Source organism: Pygocentrus nattereri, chromosome 12 (assembly GCF_015220715.1).
Source record: "Pygocentrus nattereri isolate fPygNat1 chromosome 12, fPygNat1.pri, whole genome shotgun sequence".
Lineage (NCBI taxonomy): Eukaryota > Metazoa > Chordata > Actinopteri > Characiformes > Serrasalmidae > Pygocentrus > Pygocentrus nattereri.
In genome coordinates this window covers 27,251,231-27,271,839 of record NC_051222.1, presented here as the reverse complement: position 1 = coordinate 27,271,839, position 20,609 = coordinate 27,251,231, and the positions used below count along the sequence as shown (strand labels likewise).

At 39.4% G+C, this 20,609-nt stretch overlaps 2 protein-coding genes across 7 annotated transcripts in view; both read left to right on the top strand.

Moving 5' to 3' along the window:
• The first annotated feature begins 450 nt into the window (after positions 1–450).
• LOC108435966 (transformer-2 protein homolog beta-like) lies at positions 451–17,891 on the top strand. Of its 6 annotated transcripts, none has more exons than XM_017712147.2 (8): positions 451–608; positions 4,136–4,275; positions 5,463–5,640; positions 8,948–9,136; positions 9,839–9,954; positions 13,220–13,342; positions 14,140–14,213; positions 16,472–17,891. In XM_017712147.2, the coding sequence occupies exons 1-8, from the start codon at positions 576–578 to the stop codon at positions 16,480–16,482; spliced, it is 864 nt and encodes a 287-aa protein (XP_017567636.1). In that variant the 5' UTR covers positions 451–575; the 3' UTR covers positions 16,483–17,891. The 6 variants fall into 6 exon arrangements, with proteins under 6 accessions (XP_017567636.1, XP_017567634.1, XP_017567632.1 ...); XM_017712145.2 differs by having other exon boundaries at positions 13,217–13,342; XM_017712143.2 differs by having other exon boundaries at positions 461–2,251; positions 3,484–4,275; positions 13,217–13,342.
• A 2,214-nt stretch (positions 17,892–20,105) lies between these two features.
• igf2bp2b (insulin-like growth factor 2 mRNA binding protein 2b) overlaps positions 20,106–20,609 on the top strand; it is a 67,763-nt gene continuing 67,259 nt past the window's right edge. Inside the window, exon 1 of the mRNA XM_017712148.2 lies at positions 20,106–20,580. Within this exon, the coding sequence (XP_017567637.1) occupies positions 20,406–20,580 (175 nt within the window). The 5' untranslated portion in view covers positions 20,106–20,405. The remainder of the gene's footprint in view (positions 20,581–20,609) is intronic.

Genomic DNA, 20,609 nt, shown 5'->3' with positions numbered 1-20,609 from the left:
AAGCTCCAGAGCTGATGATAAAGGGACATAGCAGTGATTAAACCATCCTAAAAGTAAGTCTAATTTCGTTTGAGTAGCTGCAGATTATAATGATATGACGACAATTTCGTTTATTTCACACAATCAATTTCTTTTTCACAAAAAAAAAAATAGCCGGCAAAAAATAGCAAAGCTCAGCTTCATCCTCTTTTACGCAGCCGTCTGTGAAAAAATATATTGTCTGTTTTTGGTTTTCTTTTTTGTTTCTGATACTGCGTTTGTTGTAATCCAATCGCAGCCCAATGGAGTCCACAGATTCAACGAGTCGACTCCAAACAGGACAAGAGTCGATCCTCACTCCCAGAAGAACCGATTCTTTTTGGAATCGACTCGTCATGGCCAGCTTCGCCGCAGCGGTAGATGGCAGTAGCAGTAAAGGTGCGGGTCTTCTGGCTCCTTTGAGGAGCTTCGCCCATCTTCGCTGTAAGTTACACAGAAACCCCACCTCGAAGTGGCGGCTGCGCTGAGAGACGCAGTGCAGTTCATTCCCCTTTCCTAGCCGCTCTAGTGTCCCGGTTACAGCAGATTAGCTCGTCATGAGTGACAACGAGAAGGAGTTTGTGGAGCGGGTGCGTGAGATTGGTCTTTTTATTACTGGTTTTTCTTTAAGCGAGCTTAGTTCATCAGACGCGAACTTTGTCCGTTAATGGTGGAAGTCTTTGTGTAGGCCGGAGCTAAGCTAACCCAGCTAGCAGACGTGCTAACCTGTTTCGCTCCGAGCTAACCAGCTAGCTACGTTAGCGAAGCATCCAGTTTCATCAACTTTGTTTCCCCCAGATTTCTCCGGTTGTGTGTTTCAAACGTCGTTATCTGTTAAAACTCGGTTATTTGGAGCTAACGTGTGTTGGGAAAGCTGGGCGGCGCGTCGTTTAGCTTAGCGTAGTTTAGCTAGGCTGTGCTAGCCACGCTGCCCGACGTCACGGCGGGACTTTATTTGTCGTTAATCTGACGAGACGTTTTAATTTCCGCCCGTTTACTGTGTGAAAACCTGTTATCAGTGGCCATCTGAGCTGTGACCACTCGATAATGAGCTGGGGAGCTTTTTCTAGCGAGGCTGAAGTCGGCCGCCTGTTCGCGTTTTCCCGCCCCACCTTAAATCGTGCGGTTTTTAAGGTGGAACGGGGAAATTCGAACAGGAAGCTGGCTAATAGGACTCGAGCTTCAGCCTCGTCTCGATAATTAGCTTTTCTAATCCTCTCCGAGTTAAGCCGAGCTGCTCCCGGTGAGGTACAAAGCGACGAATTCTCCAGCAACCGTTAAACCGTCGCTGATGTCAGTGATTTGGTGCGAAATGGTTTTATTGAAACTTACTGGATTCCTTACAGTGGTGCTGATAAGAGCCAGAGGTCACAGCCGTTACATGACAAGCATAGCCGAGAATCAAAGCCAACCTAGAAGTGTCTTTTGAGGGTTTATATGTAATCCTGAGAGCGGTGCAATAGTAGTAAATATGGGGGGGAAAGTGTTCTTGTGGGATTACTGTGTCTTTTAACAGCCTACAGTAGTGGCAAACAATAATAATAATAATAATAGTATGCAATTTTTTTTGAGGGGGGGGTATTTTGAATTACAACGCCCAGTGTGCACCTTTCTCCTATGAATAGTTCAAATCTGTTTTAGACCTTATTGTTTGAAAGCATCTCTAAATCATTGTAAAACAGCTTCTCCCGTTTCGCACAACAAGTTTCAGGGAGGGGAGTCAGATGTGTGGTTCCTATCACCACCACTGTGAACGATCCTGGCCTAGTAAGTTTCTCCAGAACGGAGCATTTCACATCAAACTCTGGACGTCTTTATTCACATCTGAACTTTTTAATTTTGCAGACATATTTACAAATGGGAAGGATTCTGATTTGAGTTCTGCCCCAGGATAGTGCGTGTAATTCTCTCTGTTTAGTCTTAAAGTTAATGTTTAAGGATGTTCACTGACTACATTTAGTACAGTGAGGTGAAACACCCATGTGAATCATTTTGATTACGTGTAAACTCCGTAGTTTTCTTCTTATTCAAAATTTATATTTAGTTAAAAGATTGGATGTAACTTACTGTGTTAAGTAGTTGCTTTTTAGCCATTAGGCTTGATTAATTTTTGCTTAGGGAAGCTCTGAAAACATATGAACCAAAGGAAATTAACATTCCACATATGGACATTAACGCTGACGGGTTTACCTCAAGTACATCAAGACAATGAATACAACTTGGCTGTATACAGGTTTGAAGTTGTTTTCCTCTACCTAGAAATGCCAACAATGTGGCCAAATGCAGGAGACTTGTTAAAATACAATTGTTAGTTATTTGTCTTTATTTTCATTGTATTATCATCCGTCTCCTTCACTACGCTGTAGTTTAGGATTGTAAATGTGCCATCTCTTCAGATTTTATCCACAGGTTGATTTTTCTGGGCAACAATTACTGCAAATACATAAACATTTCTGATGTGTTGATGTTAACTATTAACCAAGAATATGAACTTAAAGGGATAATTGGCTGAAAAAGAAACATTTACACAGTTTTGCCCCCTCTTCTCAAATGTAGTCGATCATCCGAGACATGTTTGGTGTCTGCTATCGCTGGATCTTGCTGTTGTCGGGGCAAAACCTTGTATCCCTGTTTTGTCATTTTTCAGTTTTTTTTTTGGGTCATAATTTGAAAATACCTGTTACCCTTTACATTGTGTGCAAATTTCATGATTAATTGACCAAAAGAAACAGCTCAAAATTACTTTGGGGGGGACGTCTGGTTCCATTGGCTTAAGTTTATTCCTTCTCCTGTAACGTTGTCATTTTGGAGATACAAGGTTTTGTTCTAACATCAGTAATATGCTCTTGTTCTTGGTCAAAAAGAAAAAGGCCTGGGCCTTAATTTATAGAAAATAATCCCCAAACTGCAGCCACAGTATTGGTCACAAAAAAATCAGCCCTAAGACTATTTTGAGCCCCATTTAAGCTGGTTTGAGTTACACCATCTGTATATAACACGCTGCAAACTAATCCGTTTGACATTTGTAGAAAAATCCATCAGCTTGATAGTTGCAGTGCCGAGGACAGTGACTGATTTTGCATGTATTTGCTGTACAAGATGTCATTAGTTAAATGTGTTCAAATTCATTTATCAGAGTCTAATTGCCTTTAGTTTAGTGGCACGTGCTTCTTTAGTTTTGCACTGGAGCTCTAGTTAAAACTAAAAAAGCAAACCTTAGACACCAAACATATTTCAGCTGGTTGATGACATTTGGATTAAAGGGGGCCACTGTGGAAATTTTTACATTTTTTTGGTGAACGATTTCTTTGACGTAATGCATTGTCATTATGAACTGTCAGTTTTGTGATAGTAGTTGTAGATAATTGTAGATTGACAAACCATTTCTCTACTGGACTTTTTTAAAACACTATTTTACCAACATTAATACCACGTCCTTACCCCTTTTCTGTTTTTCTTATTAAGGTTAAGGTGCGAAGAATGAAAATGTGGACGAAGTCAAATGTCAAGTTTTTTTTACTTTTTTTTATTGAGGCTGAATTTTGAGAGTGCATGCTTATTCGGTGTGGCGAGAAGTTCTAAGAAGTTCCCCTCGTGTAGAGTGTTGTGACATTGGGAGCAATGAATATTCAAGATGCAAAGAAGTCAGAAATAAGAAACGGAAGAAAGAAGAACAGAATGTTGGTTGAAGTTGTGAAGTTAATCTCAGAAGTGTTCGGGTGGATAAGATGAAACAGGGCTAAGTAATTTGCATTAGTCTGTTCTGTCTGAATACAAATCTCTCTCTTTCATACACTTTGCATGCTACTGTTTCTACAATAATGACAAAGTATTCTGATGCCAGACATAGATAAAATGTTCCTTTTGTAATCTTCCATGGTCGACTGTAATAGAATCAGTCCAGCTTCTTCTGTGTCAGCATGCTTAGTCAATTTGTAGACCTGTTCTCAACAACAATGCATTTTATATTTCAACATGCTTAGCCAACATGAAGCCTGGAGTCATGGCAGTCAATTCTGTTTGTCAACATGCTTATCCAGTAAACAGGCCTGGAGCCATGACTTGATGCATGGAAAGTTCTCTCTGTTGTGGTGCTAATCTGCTTGGATCTGTGCAGGAGTCCCGATCCAGGAGCCAGAGTCTGAAGGCCTCCGCAAAATCGAACAGCGGATCTCCACGTCAGTCCCCAGCAGGATCTAAAGATGGTTCCCGTCGCTCCAGATCCAAATCCCGCTCCAGGTCCAGATCCAAGTCCAGGCAAGTACCCTTAAAAAGCTTGGTAGGAGGTGTAGTTGGTTGTTGAGGACTTTTGGTGTTTGTGGGGTAGAAGCTTTCATTACTTGACAGCTAAATTAGCTTTGAAGCTGCAGTACAAAACTTCAGATGAGCATTAAATCCTAATGTGGTGGTATTCAGTCATTTGAAATACCACAATAATAAACATGCACTTTAAGGTAATGTTACAAGTTGAGTTGTACTGGAGATTTTTTTGAGGTCCAGAATGGCTCCAAGTTCACAAGCTCCTATTGTCCTATTGTGCTCTCACGCTTTGATCTTGACACGGTCTGTCCTCTGGGTGGAGTTTGTAATCGGTCACAATAGCCATAGCATGGCAGGTAGATGAGCAAACAGAATTTTCTCCCTCTAACTGGAGCGTAACAGAAAATAAATTGCCAAAAGTTACCAAAGTCCCTATGTGGACTTGACCCGGGTCATATTGAATTCTGTGAGAAAGGTAAAAAAACCTCCACCACCATTAGCTTGGTGAAAACACACAGTGCAAAATTTCATATTCCCGTTAGCACAAAGTAGCTTCATTTGCATAGGTGTTTTTTGATCAAACAAGGCTAACAGAATCAGTTTTGACAGTAGGCGCAGGGATATAATGACTGGTGTGGCATGTCAATGATGGTTAAATTATACAACGCAACATATGTCATTTTTATTTAGGTACTAGTGGCATATTCCACGCTGTGTTTTGGTAAAGGTGTTGGTGCTTTATGGCAGGATTTTTAACTCCAGTCCTGACTGCTAATGATCATGTACACAGTGAGCAACCTTATGTTTCATTGGTAGTGATGATTTACTTGTAGATATTGCACATGTACAGTTATTAAAAACAACGTATCTTTGTGACAAAGTGCATTTCAGGAAGTGTCATTAAAAATGATATTGTAAACCATGACGATAGAATAGGTTAGTATTGTGATTAAAATGTTTTTTTTCGGCACCTGCAGAGCACAGAGTTATCTCAGATAGGCTTTTGTGTATGCAGATTTTGATACTGTGCCAAACTGATCTCTATTTAAAGAAGTAAAACAGGAGCTGGTTTGAAACATGAATTTCACCTTTAGTTTTGTTCATTGGATGTATTTTATTTTTATTTTGTGATGCAGATGGAGAGCTTTAATGATTTATTCATTTATTTATCTGCCTTCTTGCAGGTCTCGTTCCCGGCGGAGCTCACGGCGGCACTACTCTCGTTCATATTCGCGCTCTCGTTCGCGCTCTCACTCTCGCCGCCGCCACTCGCGCAGTCGCTCATACAGCCGTGAGTACCGCCGCCGCCGCAGCCACAGCCACTCGCCGATGTCCAACCGCAGACGCCACGTGGGCAACCGGGTATGAACCTCTTCTCACTCATTACCTTTTAATAGCTTTAGCACTTTACTCTAGGGCTGGGTAATTTTGATAAGTCTGTACCACAATATTTTTCAAAAAAAAAAATATATATATATAGTGTGTGTGTGTATATGTTTGTGCGTGTGTGTGTGTGTGTCAGCGTCAGCATGTACGTTGGCATTGAAGGAGAGTTCCACCCATTTTTAAAATAAATTTAACATAATTCGGAGGTTGAGATGTAAACAGCGTCAGACTGGTTTGATGTAAAATGGTACATTATGCAGAAATGTACTACCATTTCTTCGGTTATTAACAACAAGGGGTCGCGGTGTTTACAGCTCAAATATAGCCTTTTTATTTACGTTCCATAAACCACCACTGAACCTAGTTCTGTCTTATGGGGTTTTATATGTATATAGGATGATGGTAGTTAAATGGTGGAAAATCTGGAAAAAATAATTTACAATGAATTTATTTAGAAATGTATTTTGTATGTATAGCTTATCTGAGAATGTTTCAGGTGTTAAGCATATTTGTGTCCCCCCCTCCCCATTAAATTCTTCGGTTGTCTGGTTCCTGTCATCATCTCCACTGTGAGCAATTCTGAATCTAAGATTCTCTAGAATGGAAAGTTTCGTATAAAATCACTGAGTCTGCTTACATCTTGGCCATTTAATTAGGCAGACAATGAAATTCCTCTTTAATTAATTTAGTTTTCATAAATGTAAAGTGCTGCTTCTCCATGGTAAAATGAGACAGATGTGATATGACTCTTTTGATTGTGTTATTTTGTTCCATTTACACCAAAGGAAACCGTACACGGTAAATATAACAATAATAAATATTAACCAGACAAAAATTAGATTTCAGGAAGAAAATTCTATTATTTTTGTTATATATATTATATTTATTAGTTTTGTTTTTAGGGATTTCATATTGTTCAAAGCAATCTGAAGCACACAGTAAACGATACTTTACAGTTAACTGCCAGGCCTTGAATATAGTAATAAAATAAAACAGAATTAAGAATTAAAAATGAGCTGCTTGGCAAACTTAAAATAAATAGAGTAATAATTTCCTCTTAAAAATTACAATCGTGTATTATATTGCTTCAGTCCCCCAGGCGGTACACAGTTTCTCTAACATTACAAATTTGAATGAAAATTTGAATAAAAAACAAATGAAATGATACTGAGTAACCAAACATCTTTTGAAAACTACTTTATCACTCGTTTTAATGGATGTTACAGCAAATGCGCATTCATGAGCTTGTTCTGGTGTAGGTTCGTTGTGACTTGTATACTAATAGTGCTCCTTTCTCCTGGAGAAACTTCAGACTGCAAGAGGTTTCTGATTTTCACAATTCGGCTAAGAATTTTCAGTTAAGCACCGGGACACTTAAGCGGCATAGAAACTTTTACTGAAAGAGTTAATGACGCGCAGCAGTGACGGTGTTGAATTTACTCCACCATAGACTAGTGGCTTTTTAAAGACCCCATTAAAGCTCAATGTTTTAACAGTAAAAGTGAGTCAAACATTAAATGTACATATTATTTAATATGATTTTTTAGCTTTATTACCTTCATTACCCTTTTGGACCTTACTCTTGTCTAATAAATTGAAGTGTTGTGTTTACATGACCACGGATAACCGCAGAAATCCGACACTCAGCCAGCTCAGAAATCCTCCCTGACGGTATTTCACTCAAATACATCGTGGGTAGGAAATACAGTGGCAAGTGTACATGTGAATTAAAATCTCATCATAAAAGGAGACAGCATGAACCAAATGTTTGAATCGGTCTTTACTCAGATCATGCAGTGCTGTTTATTTCCATTTGCTACGGTCCTCTTACTCATTCAGCTGAGCGCTTCTAGATGTGGTGGTGTTGAGATTTTGATTATGCATCACTTCAATTTGCAGTCTCTCTGGTCCTTTTTGGCTTTCATGGAATTCACGATGGCCTTTGTAATCAAAGATCATCCGCTGGACCAAAGTGAGCATCAAAACCAGTGGCTATTTTGGAGCGGCTTGTAAATGTCAAACTTTTTTTTTTTTTTTTTTTTTTTTTTTTTTCGATGCTGGTAAGCAGAGTTGTTGTCCTTGGCTTTCCTTGCCTCTCACAAGTTGAAGTCACATCCCACAGTTTTCGTAAAAGCACCGCAGCACAAGAAAGTCACTTCAACCTTCATCACATTCAGCTCCACGCAGACAAATTTGCACTGTTGCAGAGTAAGACTGGAGATCTAGGACCTGTTTTTTTTTTTTTACTTTAGTGTTAATCGTAACTAAAATCTTGTCATAGTTGGCCTCTACTGAATGATGAAAGTGAGAATAGATGTTACCACCGATAGTGCAGTAGACACTACTGTTTTTAAGTCTTATACATGTTAAGAAATGATAGCATGGCCTGTAGTTAATGCAACTTAATGGGGGCTAATTAAAAGTGTGCTAATAAAATCGAAGTGGCTGCCTTCTGCCCACCTGAGATGGTAGTAGGTGATATAATCCCAAATTTGTAGCACAGTGTTTTGCACTTTTCACACAACACTGACCAGTAATAGGCTTACTGCGTAACTATGATTAAATAACACTATAAATGATTATATAATCATTGTCCCAGTCCCTGTCTACCTATTTTCATGATTTGTCTAATTATTGTCTATAGTTACTGTGGTGGTGTTTTTTTTTCTGCTTATGTTTTTTCCCCTTGACTATAATATTTGTACTTGCTTTGTCCATGACACATCTTTCCTATTAAAATGAAAAATGAAACATTTAAAGCCATATTGACCAGGGTTTTAATGTGAGGGGGAAAAATCAATGTTTCATACCATTTTGTATTTCTGAGTGAAACATGGTATCAGGGAAGCACGCCGAGTGTTTTAGATGGATGTGGATTTAGGTGGAGGTGAAACATGCTTAATATTTCCCCCACCTGCTTGTGCTTGGTGACTTAATCAAAACTCAGAAGATGTTTTAGAGGTGGACAAAGGTCATGACATTTAACGATTAATGAATTAGAAGATTTTTATTTCAGGTCAACATTAACGTCTGCCACCAATAGTTACATGAAATTTGCCACAGAAAAGCATTCATTACTTTGTTTTTGGGGAAATTTAGGGTTTGGGAAGGGGATTCAAGTCCTGTTTGTAAAATAGCAGCTATTCCCCAGAGCGCACAGCTAGGTTTTAGCGTGCTAACTGGTTCCCACTAGTTGTTCATTTATTGATGTAATCAGTATGGTCATTGACTGGGTGTTGATTTAAAATGCATCAGTAGTAAGTTCTTTTCTCTTTGGCTGTAGGCAAACCCTGACCCTAACTGCTGCCTGGGAGTGTTTGGCCTAAGCCTGTACACCACAGAGAGAGATTTGAGAGAGGTCTTCTCCAAATACGGCCCCCTGTCCAGCGTCACCATCGTCTATGACCAGCAATCACGCCGGTCACGAGGCTTCGCGTTCGTTTACTTTGAGAACAGGGAGGACTCCAAGGAGGTGAGTGTGTTCCAGTGAACAAGTCACTGCTTTGTGTTTTTGTAGGAAAAAATGCATCAATCTGAAGTTGATCGCTGAGCTGTACCGTGAGATACTTTAATTCATAAGAATAATATTCAGTAATGAGGTGGAGAAACAAGCATTTTCGCTGGCCAACTAAAGCCGCCAGGCCAGTGACTTTGTGTTCAGAATTAAGAATTTTGCATAAAAAAATTGTCGTGTTACTCAGAAATGGGAAAAAGTTGTCATCACTTTAATTATATGATACCTAAAGTTGATATATTCTGCCAAATCTGATTTGATGCATTGTTTTGTGTCTAATCAAACTGACTCCTGATCTCCTGTGTGGTTTTAAAATAATTTTTATCGCAAATCCTACCAAAACAATCTGATCAGTTCATGTTTTTGAGATTTCATGATGCATTTCTAGGATTCTTGAAAAATCATAAGCCAGTTAAATTGTTGAGTTTAACACCTATAGTGTTTTTGTTTATTTGTTTGTTTTTCCTCCTCCATAGATGGACAGTGGCACTGCTCTGTACTCTTTACAGCGTGTAGCTCATTAGTCCATTTCAGCTCTAATGAGATTCCTCTCTCATCCAAAGCCATTAACCTTTATTACGCCAGCCCAGTAGTCCTCTCTATTACTGTGATTATTTGCAGTAAATTTTGTTTTTCTAAAGTGACCTATTTTGTGTTTAGGCAAAAGAGCGTGCCAACGGCATGGAGCTGGATGGACGGCGGATCAGAGTGGACTTTTCTATTACTCAGAGACCACACACTCCCACGCCTGGTATCTACATGGGAAGACCCACCTAGTGAGTGTGCTTCACACGCTACATTTTACCGCTGGTCTAAGAGAAGCTGCACAATTTAAAACAAGTTTGCTGGATAATATCATTTGCGTAATTTCTCCCCGTACCACAGATGTAATCAACCAGCCAAGACATGCTTAGGGTCTGGAGTTTAGTTTTAATTAGAGATGGGAATGGACTGATCCGATCCTATGTTGGTATTGGGTCCAATATCGATGCCACTTCATTCATCGGATATCAGACAGACAGGACCGATCCACTTACTGGTCCTTTTTCCAGTCTGCAGCTTGTGCTGGGCCAAGAACCCGCCGTAACTTAACATAAGAGGTGTCACCAATCCAGGTTCTGTTCCACGTCTTGCCATGAACCCACGGCAACAGTCTGTAGCTGTGTTAGCAAATAACATTAGCTGTTGATTTGACTAAAATGTCGTTTTTTTTTGGCGATTTTAGTCTGGAAACGCAGAAAAGCAAGAACGTTACGTTTCCAGCAAGGGGTGGAAGTTTGGCTGCATTGGACCAAAGAGTACCAGGAGTTTATGCTAGCAGACCGAGAGGAAGACACTGCTAGGCAGCGACTCTCGCTGATGCTTTCCAGAAATTCAATAAACTTACAGCACAAGCCAAAGGCTAAAAGGATCACAGAGAAGTTGCTGAACTTCATTATACTCAATGATCAACCGCTGTCGCATTTCGCAGCCTGTTGAACCACTTAGAGCCCAAATATAATCTCCATCCAGAAAATACATTTTAGAGATTCAGAGACGGCTCTACTCAAACTGTACAATCGAGTGCCGGCACAGTAGCTCATAAGTCTCACTGTTTACTAGGTGAACTTGGAAGCGTATGCATTACTGAGTGCGGTGCGTCAGGTGAAGAAGTGCAGGGGGTCACACATCAGCAGTTCAGCTGCAGCCTTCATTACAGATATGCTTAGTGATTGGATGAGTAAACACAAACCCAGTGCCAACAGTAAAACCTGTTTTGGTATCGGCAGCTGTGTATCGGAATTGGAACGAATTTTAGACGAGGTCTGGCCAGAATAATTTAATCAGTATGTGTTATTAGTTTCCTTATTTGTGTCCAGAGGCTTTAGACCCCAGCAGATTTCTAGAACACTCTCGTGGATTATTTTTTCAAGTTTTCAAAGTTAAAGGGTTTATTGGGAGAAAGTGGAATTTACTTAACGGTGGACGTGACATTAGGCGCAGTCACTTCTGCCACATTGAGTCAAAGCTGAGAGACGGAGATGACCGGCTGATTTAATTTAAAACATGAAGGGTTGTAAATCTAACCAAATTCAGTGGAGCAACATTAAAATAACTTGCTCAGTAGTCAATCCTGAATGGGATTTCAGTCTTCAGTTGGCCTGTACGTTAGCAAAGAAATTGCCATATGAACTTGGCTGTCCATTCAGTAAACCAGCGAAACTGACAATGAAAATGTGCCATTAAAAGTTTTAAATGTTCACGTCTTAAACTTCTGAAATCTTGGCTGCTATCCAGGTAAGCAGTTCAGTCAGACTCATCGGCCTCCTTATCTGAGATAATGTTACGGCACATCCAATGTAAAAATGGATAAAACTTTTTTTCTTTTCTACAGATTGAAGACAAATATTTAAATTTTAAAAACAGATAATACAAATTAAACAAATCAATGTTAAAGTAAGATTAATTATGAAGTGTAAATATTTTTATAAGGGTGCTGTAGAGATTATTTGTTCAGAAACCAGCAAATTTTCACATTTTGTAAGAAATATTTGTTTTGAACTGTTTAGTGAGTTTCTCTGCCAATTTTCATGCTCATATTGAGTTGCCCTAGAGGTGGGAGAAATGGTAAAAATGTAATTATAATTATAAATTATAAAAAGGTTTTCATGGTGTGATGTCACTATTTTTTCTGACATCTAATGGGTTGGAACAGAAGAAGTGCCGTATGTAAAACGCACTATGAAAAACTCTAAATACAGGTGTTTGAATTTAACATTTCACATACTGAGCTGCACTGAATCCAGTTAATCATGACTAGTTGTGCTCTCTTTGCAAGCAGACATGCAGCTGGAAAGTGTTTTAGTACTATCAGCAATATTACTATATTATATTATATAATATAATATAATTTGACAGTAAACTGTCATATTGCCCAGCCCTAATATGATTTCTCTGTCTCTCTCTCCCTCTCTCTTTTTTTTCGCTGTTTTTCCTACTCCTCCTCTTTTTCCTTCTGTCTCTCTGTCTGTCTGTCTGTCTCTTACTCTTTTTCTCTGTCTTTCTGTCTGTCTCTCTCTTTCTCTCTCTGTTTTTCCTTCTCTGTCTGTCATTTTCTCTGTCTCTTCTCTCTCTCTCTCTTTTTCCTTCTCTCTGTCTCTGTCTCTCTCTCTCTGTCATTTTCTTTCTCTCTCTCTCTCTCTCTCTCTCTCTCTCTCTCTCTCTCTCTCTCTCTCTCTGTTTTTGCTTCTGTCTCTCTCTGTCGTTTTCTCTCTGTCTGTCTTTTCTCTCTCTCCCTCTCTGTTTTTCCTTCTCTCTGTCTGTCTTTCTGTCTGTCTCTCTCTGTTTTTCCTTCTCTCTGTCTGTCTTTTCTCTCTCTCCCTCTCTGTTTTTCCTTCTCTCTGTCTGTCTTTCTGTCTGTCTCTCTGTTTTTCCTTCTCTCTGTCTGTCTTTTCTCTCTTTCCCTCTCTGTTTTTCCTTCTCTCTGTCTGTCTTTTCTCTCTCTCCCTCTCTGTTTTTCCTTCTCTCTGTCTGTCTCTGTTTTTCCTTCTCTCTGTCTGTCTTTCTGTCTATCTCTCTCTCTCTGTCTGTTTTTCTGTCTGTCTGTCTCTCTCTGTTTTTCCTTCTCTCTGTCTGTCTTTCTGTCTGTCTCTGTTTTTCCTTCTCTCTGTCTGTCTTTCTGTCTGTCTCTCTGTTTTTCCTTCTCTCTGTCTGTCTTTCTGTCTGTCTCTCTCTCTCTCTTTTTCCTTCTCTCTGTCTGTCTTTCTGTCTGTCTCTCTCTCTCTTTCCTTCTCTCTGTCTGTCTTTCTGTCTGTCTCTCTCTCTCTGTTTTTCCTTCTCTCTGTCTTTCTGTCTGTCTCTCTCTCTCTCTGTCTGTCTGTCTGTCTGTCTGTCTGTCTCTCTCTCTCTCTCTCTCTCTCTCTCTCTCTCTCTCTCTCTCTCTCTCTCTCTCTCTCTCTCTCTCTCTCTCTGTTTTTCCTTCTCCTCCTCTCTTTCTCTCTCTCCCCCTCTCCCCTCTTTCTCTCTTTCTCGCTGTCTCTCTTACTCTCTGTGTGCCAGCAGTGGGGGAGGAAGACCCAGCATCTCCACCAGCCGCTCCAGGGATTATTACGATCGTGGCTACGATCGAGGGTATGACCGCGGCTATGAGCGCTATGATGACCGAGAATACTACAGATCGTACAGGTCAGTGAGAGGACAGGCTTTTATTTTATCTGTTGTGCTTGTTTTGTGTTTGGTTGGGAATGGAATTTACTAGTTGTTACACTTTTCTGTTTGGGTGTTTGTGCTATTTTGTCACATGTATGTACAAACATAACACAGTTGTATGCAAAAGGTTGTACTGCAGGCAAACGAACTGGATATAAAATGTACCAAAACTTTTGCAAAAGCCACATTTTATGCTTTAAGTTTAACCAACAAATTAAACTCAAAAAACAAACAGCAATTGTGAATTTAAGTGTGTGGAATGATCGCTATAGATAAAGTGTAACTTATTTTCCCTTTAAAAAAATAATCATAAATCAACTATTTTGATTATGGCACCAAAACTTTTGCATACACGAGCGTTAGTTTATACATGGTACATGGTATTTTTTGCAGATAGTGTCAATACATGTTAAAATTGAAGCCATTTGCAGCCCAAGACTAGCAGAAAAGCTGAGTGTGTATACAACTGTTATGATCTGCAAAAACAAAACTAATTTGTAAAGGTTACTAACAAGCACTTCACACACTCTTTATAAGAAAAAAACCATGGATGGACAGGCTACCTGTAAAATTATGCTTGAGTATAAGCCGTCTTAAAGCACTGATGTGGTCTGCCAACATGCTCTGAGTTTCCAGGTTATCACCAGAAAAGGTTTCCAGTTTTCATGTGTTGTTCATCAGAGATAACGTCGACTGTTTTTCCTTCATTTGTTCTTTAAAATCTCCCAGTCGTGTGTTGATCTTTGACCCGTGAGCTTGTCTTGTGTGTGTAGGCGCAGGTCTCCGTCACCCTACTACAACCGCGGAGGATACAGATCGCGCTCTCGGTCGCGGTCATACTCCCCACGTAAGTGAACTGCTCGTTAGTGGTGGAACTTTGCGAACAGACGCATTGTCCAAAAATGTGGATGAGGTCACTTTTTTGTTTTCTTTTTTCCTTTCCTTTTTCATGGTGGAGGTTAGGGGTTTAACAATACAACGTATCAAGTCATGTCATGTGTACCATGTTAGCTTGGAGCAAGCAAATTAGCTCCTGGTTAGTGTGTTAGCTCATGGCTGAAAAAGCATGTGGGTCATTTTAATGAAACAGCCTCAAACCAGGTCCATAAAATTAGGTCCATATAATAGATCAGTTGGTGCTCTATGTCAATTATTTATTTTTTTATTTTAAAGTTTTGGGTTTCTTTTTTTTTATTTATTTAAATCGACTTTTATCATGAAAAAAGTTTGTACTACTTTTAGTATTATTTTTAATCCTTTGGCATTCATGTTTTCTTGGTAAACTCTAAGGAAGTCAACCAAAATAACATGTCATGTGGCACAAGTTAAGAATCTCAATGACTGTCAGTCAAACAGTATTTTGTAAAATAAATATTAAATAAATAATTTTCACATTTTTAGTCTGACAACAGATTATAAAAAGAATTAAAAACATTTTTTACACATCAAAAAATAACTTTTTTTTTTTTTTTTTGTAAGGCAACTTAATTTGTTCAAGGTGGGTCCCAATATTGGTCATAACTCATGTCTAATCCTCAGCATAGGCATCACTCCCCTGTGTCAGTTTAAATAGAAGAAAACCGTTGAATGCTATTAGATGCTATTTCCTGTTTTTGTTTTTTTAACCGCACCACGTGATTTGATTTTCTTTTATTTGTTCTTTCTGTGCTGCTTAGAAACCAGTCTGAATGAAGTCTGCTCTACCAAATACTGCAAATTGGCTCATACACTTTTATCATGTTGAGTGCTGCAGAAAACAAGAATTAGAAAACATTTTCAGACCCTCCTTATTGTTGCTGCACAGTGCATTAAAGAACTGCATTGAACCACATTGTATTAATGAATTAATTTATGCATTTGCTCGTGAATCATAACTCCCTCTATCCATGGGACTTATGTAGGCCCACACTTCAGTTCCTCACTTCTGTAACGGCTTAACTTGCATATTAGTTTCACAGAGACTGAAGTTATTAGAGAGGACGCTGTTCAGATGTCAGGTATCTTTAAGTAAAGTGAATCAATTAAAAATAAATAATAATTTTAAAGCTTAGTAGTATTGAAAGACAAAAAAGGCTTAATATTGGAAAAGATGTAAAATATCTATTAGTTATTGAATAATAAGACTAAAGAAATGAATAATACGCCTAATGTTCACTGACTTCAGCGTCAGTCTCGTCACAACCATGAAATTAATTGCAATGAACAGTTTTAGTTCCTAGCTGGTGATACTTAGTGGCTGCCAACTGATGACACACACCTTCATTACTCAGTCACCCTCTAAAGGTGTTAAACATCAAATAAACAAACATTGCTTAACACTCTCCTCTAAAATGAACAAACATTACTCACTGCTGCCATGTAAAGGTGTTATCCAAGTAACAAACATTACTCACGGCCACCCTTCAAAACCATTACCATCAAATAAACTTTGCTCACTGCTACCCTCTAAAGGTGTTGGTGAGTATCAAATAAACATTACTCAGTGCTGCCCTGCATGTTATAGCACCAACTTGGACATTACACCGGTGTGTTTTTCGCATGACCCATGATGTGTTTCAGTAACTCTGTTTTTTGCTTTCAATACGTCTCAGTAGTGAAAATGCACTCGCATTCTGTTTGTTGTGATGCAAATATTGGATCTAACAGCTGTGGAAAATAATTGTAATCTCCTTAGATAACTACGATCAGGCAATTATACAATTGTGACAGGCCTCGTGTCAGTCACTGCTTTTGTGTGCTGTGCAGTAAAAATGAAAAAGGACTGATTCTGAGTGATTCTCAGTCCTGGTCCTGGAGTACCACTGTCCTGCACATTTGAGTTTCTCCTGCTCTCAACACACTCGAACTAATTAACAAGCCCTTTCTGAGGTGAACTGAACGAGTAGGGAAAACTACAACACGCAGGGCAGTGGTACTCCAAGACTAGGATGGAGAACCACTGACGGAGCAAAACTCACATTCCAAGCATCTGTAAAATGTATTGGTGACATTGTTGAGCAGTTTGGGACACCATTTGTGAATCACAAGAATGAGATGATTTTAACTTGTGTTCTAACTATTGTGCCTCCATTCACTTCTAACATTTATCTGTATCTGTTCCAACAGGGCGTTACTGAAGAAGCAGACGTCTGTGTCCATTGAGCAGGGGTGATTGTTTTTATTCTTATGAATGATGAATAATGGAGAGAGTTTTTGTTTTCTTTTTGTTCGGTTTGAGTTCTTGTATTTTAAGTGACTTCGATTTTAGTTAGTTTAATAGTCTTCCTGTCCATAGGTCTTGTGTATGATGAGCTGTGTTGGACCTTGTACTTTCCTTACGAAGTGCTTGTAGTCATTAACTTCCAAACCTGTTTGGCTACAAGCCCTGTTTTGGTGATCTGTTCATCTTGAGGTCTGTGTAGGGTACTGTCTCAACATCTTGGGACTCTTAAAGAAGCAGGATTTCAAACTTCTGTTTTGTTTTAGATGTTCAATGACAAGGTCACTTTTTCTTCTTTTTCTGTTGGACAGTTTTTAGCTTAAGCTTAAAAGAATAAGCAAGCTAAAAGGAAAACCAGGATTTTTCAACTTAATCTTTTTTTTATGTATCTGGATTGTACCATGACAATTTCCTGTGCTTAGAAAAATGAGAGAACCCAATGAGAACTCGCTTGTAATAGAATCCAAAGGGCAGTTGTTAAATACTTGTGTGGCTAACAGGATTTTGAAACTACAGTTATTACACTCTTAACAATGCCGGTCTTATGCTGCATTAACATGTTGGTGGTAGGCAGTCGACAGCAAACTGGATATTCCGTTGTAGAATAATGGATAATTGTGGAATGTCCTGTCAAGATTTTCCCCCAAGTTTTTGGTAAAATATACCGGATCTTGTTTGTTGTTGACATTGCTGAAGTCTCCTCTGATAATCATCTATTTTGCTGGTGATGCTGTCACCATGGCAACGTTTTCATGACTGTCATGTTCAACTCTGAGCCATGGAGTAACGTTTGTTTTCAATGATAACATGTCAACACAGCGTTGAGAAGATGGACATGAGAGAATGTCATCTTCTAAGGTTTAATCCATGGTACCGCTGGAGTAAACTGTGCCCACACCACTGTGTTGGTAAAGTTAGTTCCTTCCTCTCTGAAACAACTACAAACAATGAATTATACCGACTTTCAGTTTCATCTACAGATGCTTTTGACTAAAGTGCTCTACCAAAATGTTTACTGTCAGAATTCAACAACTGCCGATTGGCTTCTATTTTAAGTGCCCTTCGTCAATGCATTTTCACTTTTTTTACCCTGAAGTACAGACAAATGTGTCAAGATTATCGTCTGCAGTAATTGACTACATGCTTATAGATGCAGCAGATAGAGATTAGGTTAAAAAATCTGCGTGTCCTCCTTTTAAATATGTCAGGGCTGCTGTTGGTCAGCACAGCAATACCTGTATTTAGAAGGAATGGCCAGTTTCTCAGATCACATGTAAATGTCTATTATGTTGTCCCCACTGAAAGAATAAACATGACATTTTACAACTTTTTTGTCCTCCTTCGTTCTCTTGGCTTGGTCAGTATATTAAACCTCACTGTTGACTGTATACAGAGTCCTGATGTTGTGGCAACAGGTAACCTGAACATAGTTTTAATGGATCAAATTAATAACATGGTAACACCACTTGAATTAATAACTAACAAAACAGGCCTATGTATCCTGATAAGATTGGACAGGTTTAGTGAGCAGTTTTGCATCTTTTCTAAGGGGGTTTAAGGGCCCTTATTGATAAAACCACAAAAAAGTGATGTGGACATCCGAAGGGCAAATATGCAAGAAAATGTAGGGTATGGACCCTCAAATCAGGCTGATGGCTGATAATTGTAATATGTTAAGTGTTCATAAGTACATAATATCACAATGCTGATTGTTGGTTATTAACTAATGTATTAATTCATTCTTAGTATTAGCTTTTTTTCCTGCGGAGTTATTCCTTTAATGACTGCTTGGATGGATTGGTTAGTGAAGGAGTTATCCAGACTGAATGATGAGGGTGGGCTGTGTATGGTAAACTATATTAAATCAAGGGGATCCAGTCTTGTGTGGCTGCTGGTGCTCGTTCCATGCAAACAGGAGAACAGCTACTTCCACTTGTTTCATCAGTTGGTCCAAGTCCTCCACAAGTGATCAGGCGTGCTCCTGCATTGTTGGCATAAAAGCTGCTGTCACATTGACTCTTCGTGGAAAAGATTGGACACCCGTCTATTAAATGTTCTGTTTTGCTGTAATTTGAGCTCAAGACAGTATTTATTAACTGAACCTGGCTTGCTTGTCATTAAACCTGTACACTACATACTTGAAACTTGAGCACTGTATTATTAGATTTTCTCTGATGATAATCTGTAGCTCATTTAATGTTGATTTGCGAACGTGATCTTTAAGCCAAATTTGGAAAGTTAGAGGGCAACGTAAACACAAACATCAGGAGGTATGAGGGCTAAACTGTATGCGCCATATAAACTTGCTTGCCAAACCGCAGGTCCAACAGAGCCCATCGGCAGTCCATCTGTTGATGCACAGTTTGCTTTAGCCATCCTCCAGCCCCTCATCAATGGGCAGTTTCTGACAGCAGAGCTGCTCTTGTTTGGATATCAATGTCACCGCTGTGCCTGATCTACTTGTACCGGCACCACATATTACCATGCCACTGAAATATCTGTTTAACAGCAGTCCTGTGGTCACAACTGACCAACGGATAAGTCATTTAGAGGAATGATGACAAATTGTGTAAGAGATGAACTAGAGTCTACAGCTAGTGTGGATCTATAAGCTAGATGTTTATAATAAAGTAGCCAGTGCCTTGAAGTACATTTATGACACTGAGCACAAATAAAGTACAAGGTAGTTGTTTCCAGTAAAGTGAACAGTAATTGTGCCCTTACTAAAACCTATTCTGATGCTGTGATAGCTTTATTAGACCTTATTTAACTCACTCGGTTAAATTACTCACTATAATTATTTTTTGAATTGTATAATACCTACAGTGCTGCCTCTTTCACTGTCCTGCTGTCTTTCACCAAGAAAGCAAATACACACTACAATCAATCAATCAATCAATCAATCAATCAATCCAGTGCAAAACTAAAGAAGCAAATATACATTCTCTGAATAAAGGTGGTAAACTGTAAGTGGGGCAGTCCCCCTCTTGGCACTGGGGTGGTACCCTCAAGGGTACCTCTCAGTACCTTTAGTCAGGGAACACAATTGTACCATAATTTATTAATACTATATTTTCTAAGTTGCACCGACTCCACACAGTGCATATAACTGTTAGACATCTATGACTTTGGGGTAAGAGGGAAATCTGAGTAAATCAGATTTTCTGGTGAAGCATTCCTTCTCAACCACCTGGAGAGAAAGAGACGGGAGCTTTTTTGCCACCCACGTGGATGCGACGGCAGCCACAACAACTCCAACAACAAACAACAGCAGCGTGTGATTCCGCTGCTAAGAGAAAACAAGGTGCGAAGAAGGTGTGTCCAGAAAGATAGGCGTTTCTTCTCCTGCCCTTATTTGCCGTCCTTCATCCTCTCCACGCTTCTGTCTCGGTTTACTCTATCAGAGATGGGAAGGATAAAGGTGTATTTCTAAGTCAGTTTTATGTTATTTTATTTTTCCCTCTCTTTAACGAGGCGGCGCTTCCAGGTTTGTAGGCAGCTCCAGTACGAGTGACGTGTGGAAGCGTTTTTTTTTTAAACCTCTCTCTCTCGCTCACACACACTCGCACACAAAGTGATTTACAAGTTGATGCCGGGGAGGAGGGGGGCCTTGAACCGGATTGTTGCTTTTCTTTTTTTTTCTTTCTTTCTTTTTTTTACATCCTTTATTTTGTTGTTGGTATTTGCTCACGCGAGCACGTTGTCATAGCAGCTAGTGGAAAGTTCGTTCTAGCGGTGAGGAGCTGCCGACCGTTAGACATTTCGGGTTTTTGTCAATTTCACATTTTTACGTTTGTTTATTTTTTTTTCCTCTGTAATCATTTCGTGCCTTGGTGGATCATGAACAAGCTTTATGTTGGGAACTTGAGTCCCTCGGTCACCGTGGAAGACCTGAAACGGCTCTTCGGGGAAAGAGAGCTGCCTGTGACCGACCAAGTCTTACTCAAGTCCGGCTACGCCTTCGTTGATTTCCCCGATCAGAAGTGGGCCATAAAAGCTATCGAGACGCTGTCAGGTAGGAGGGCTTTTTTCCGCTAATTGCTC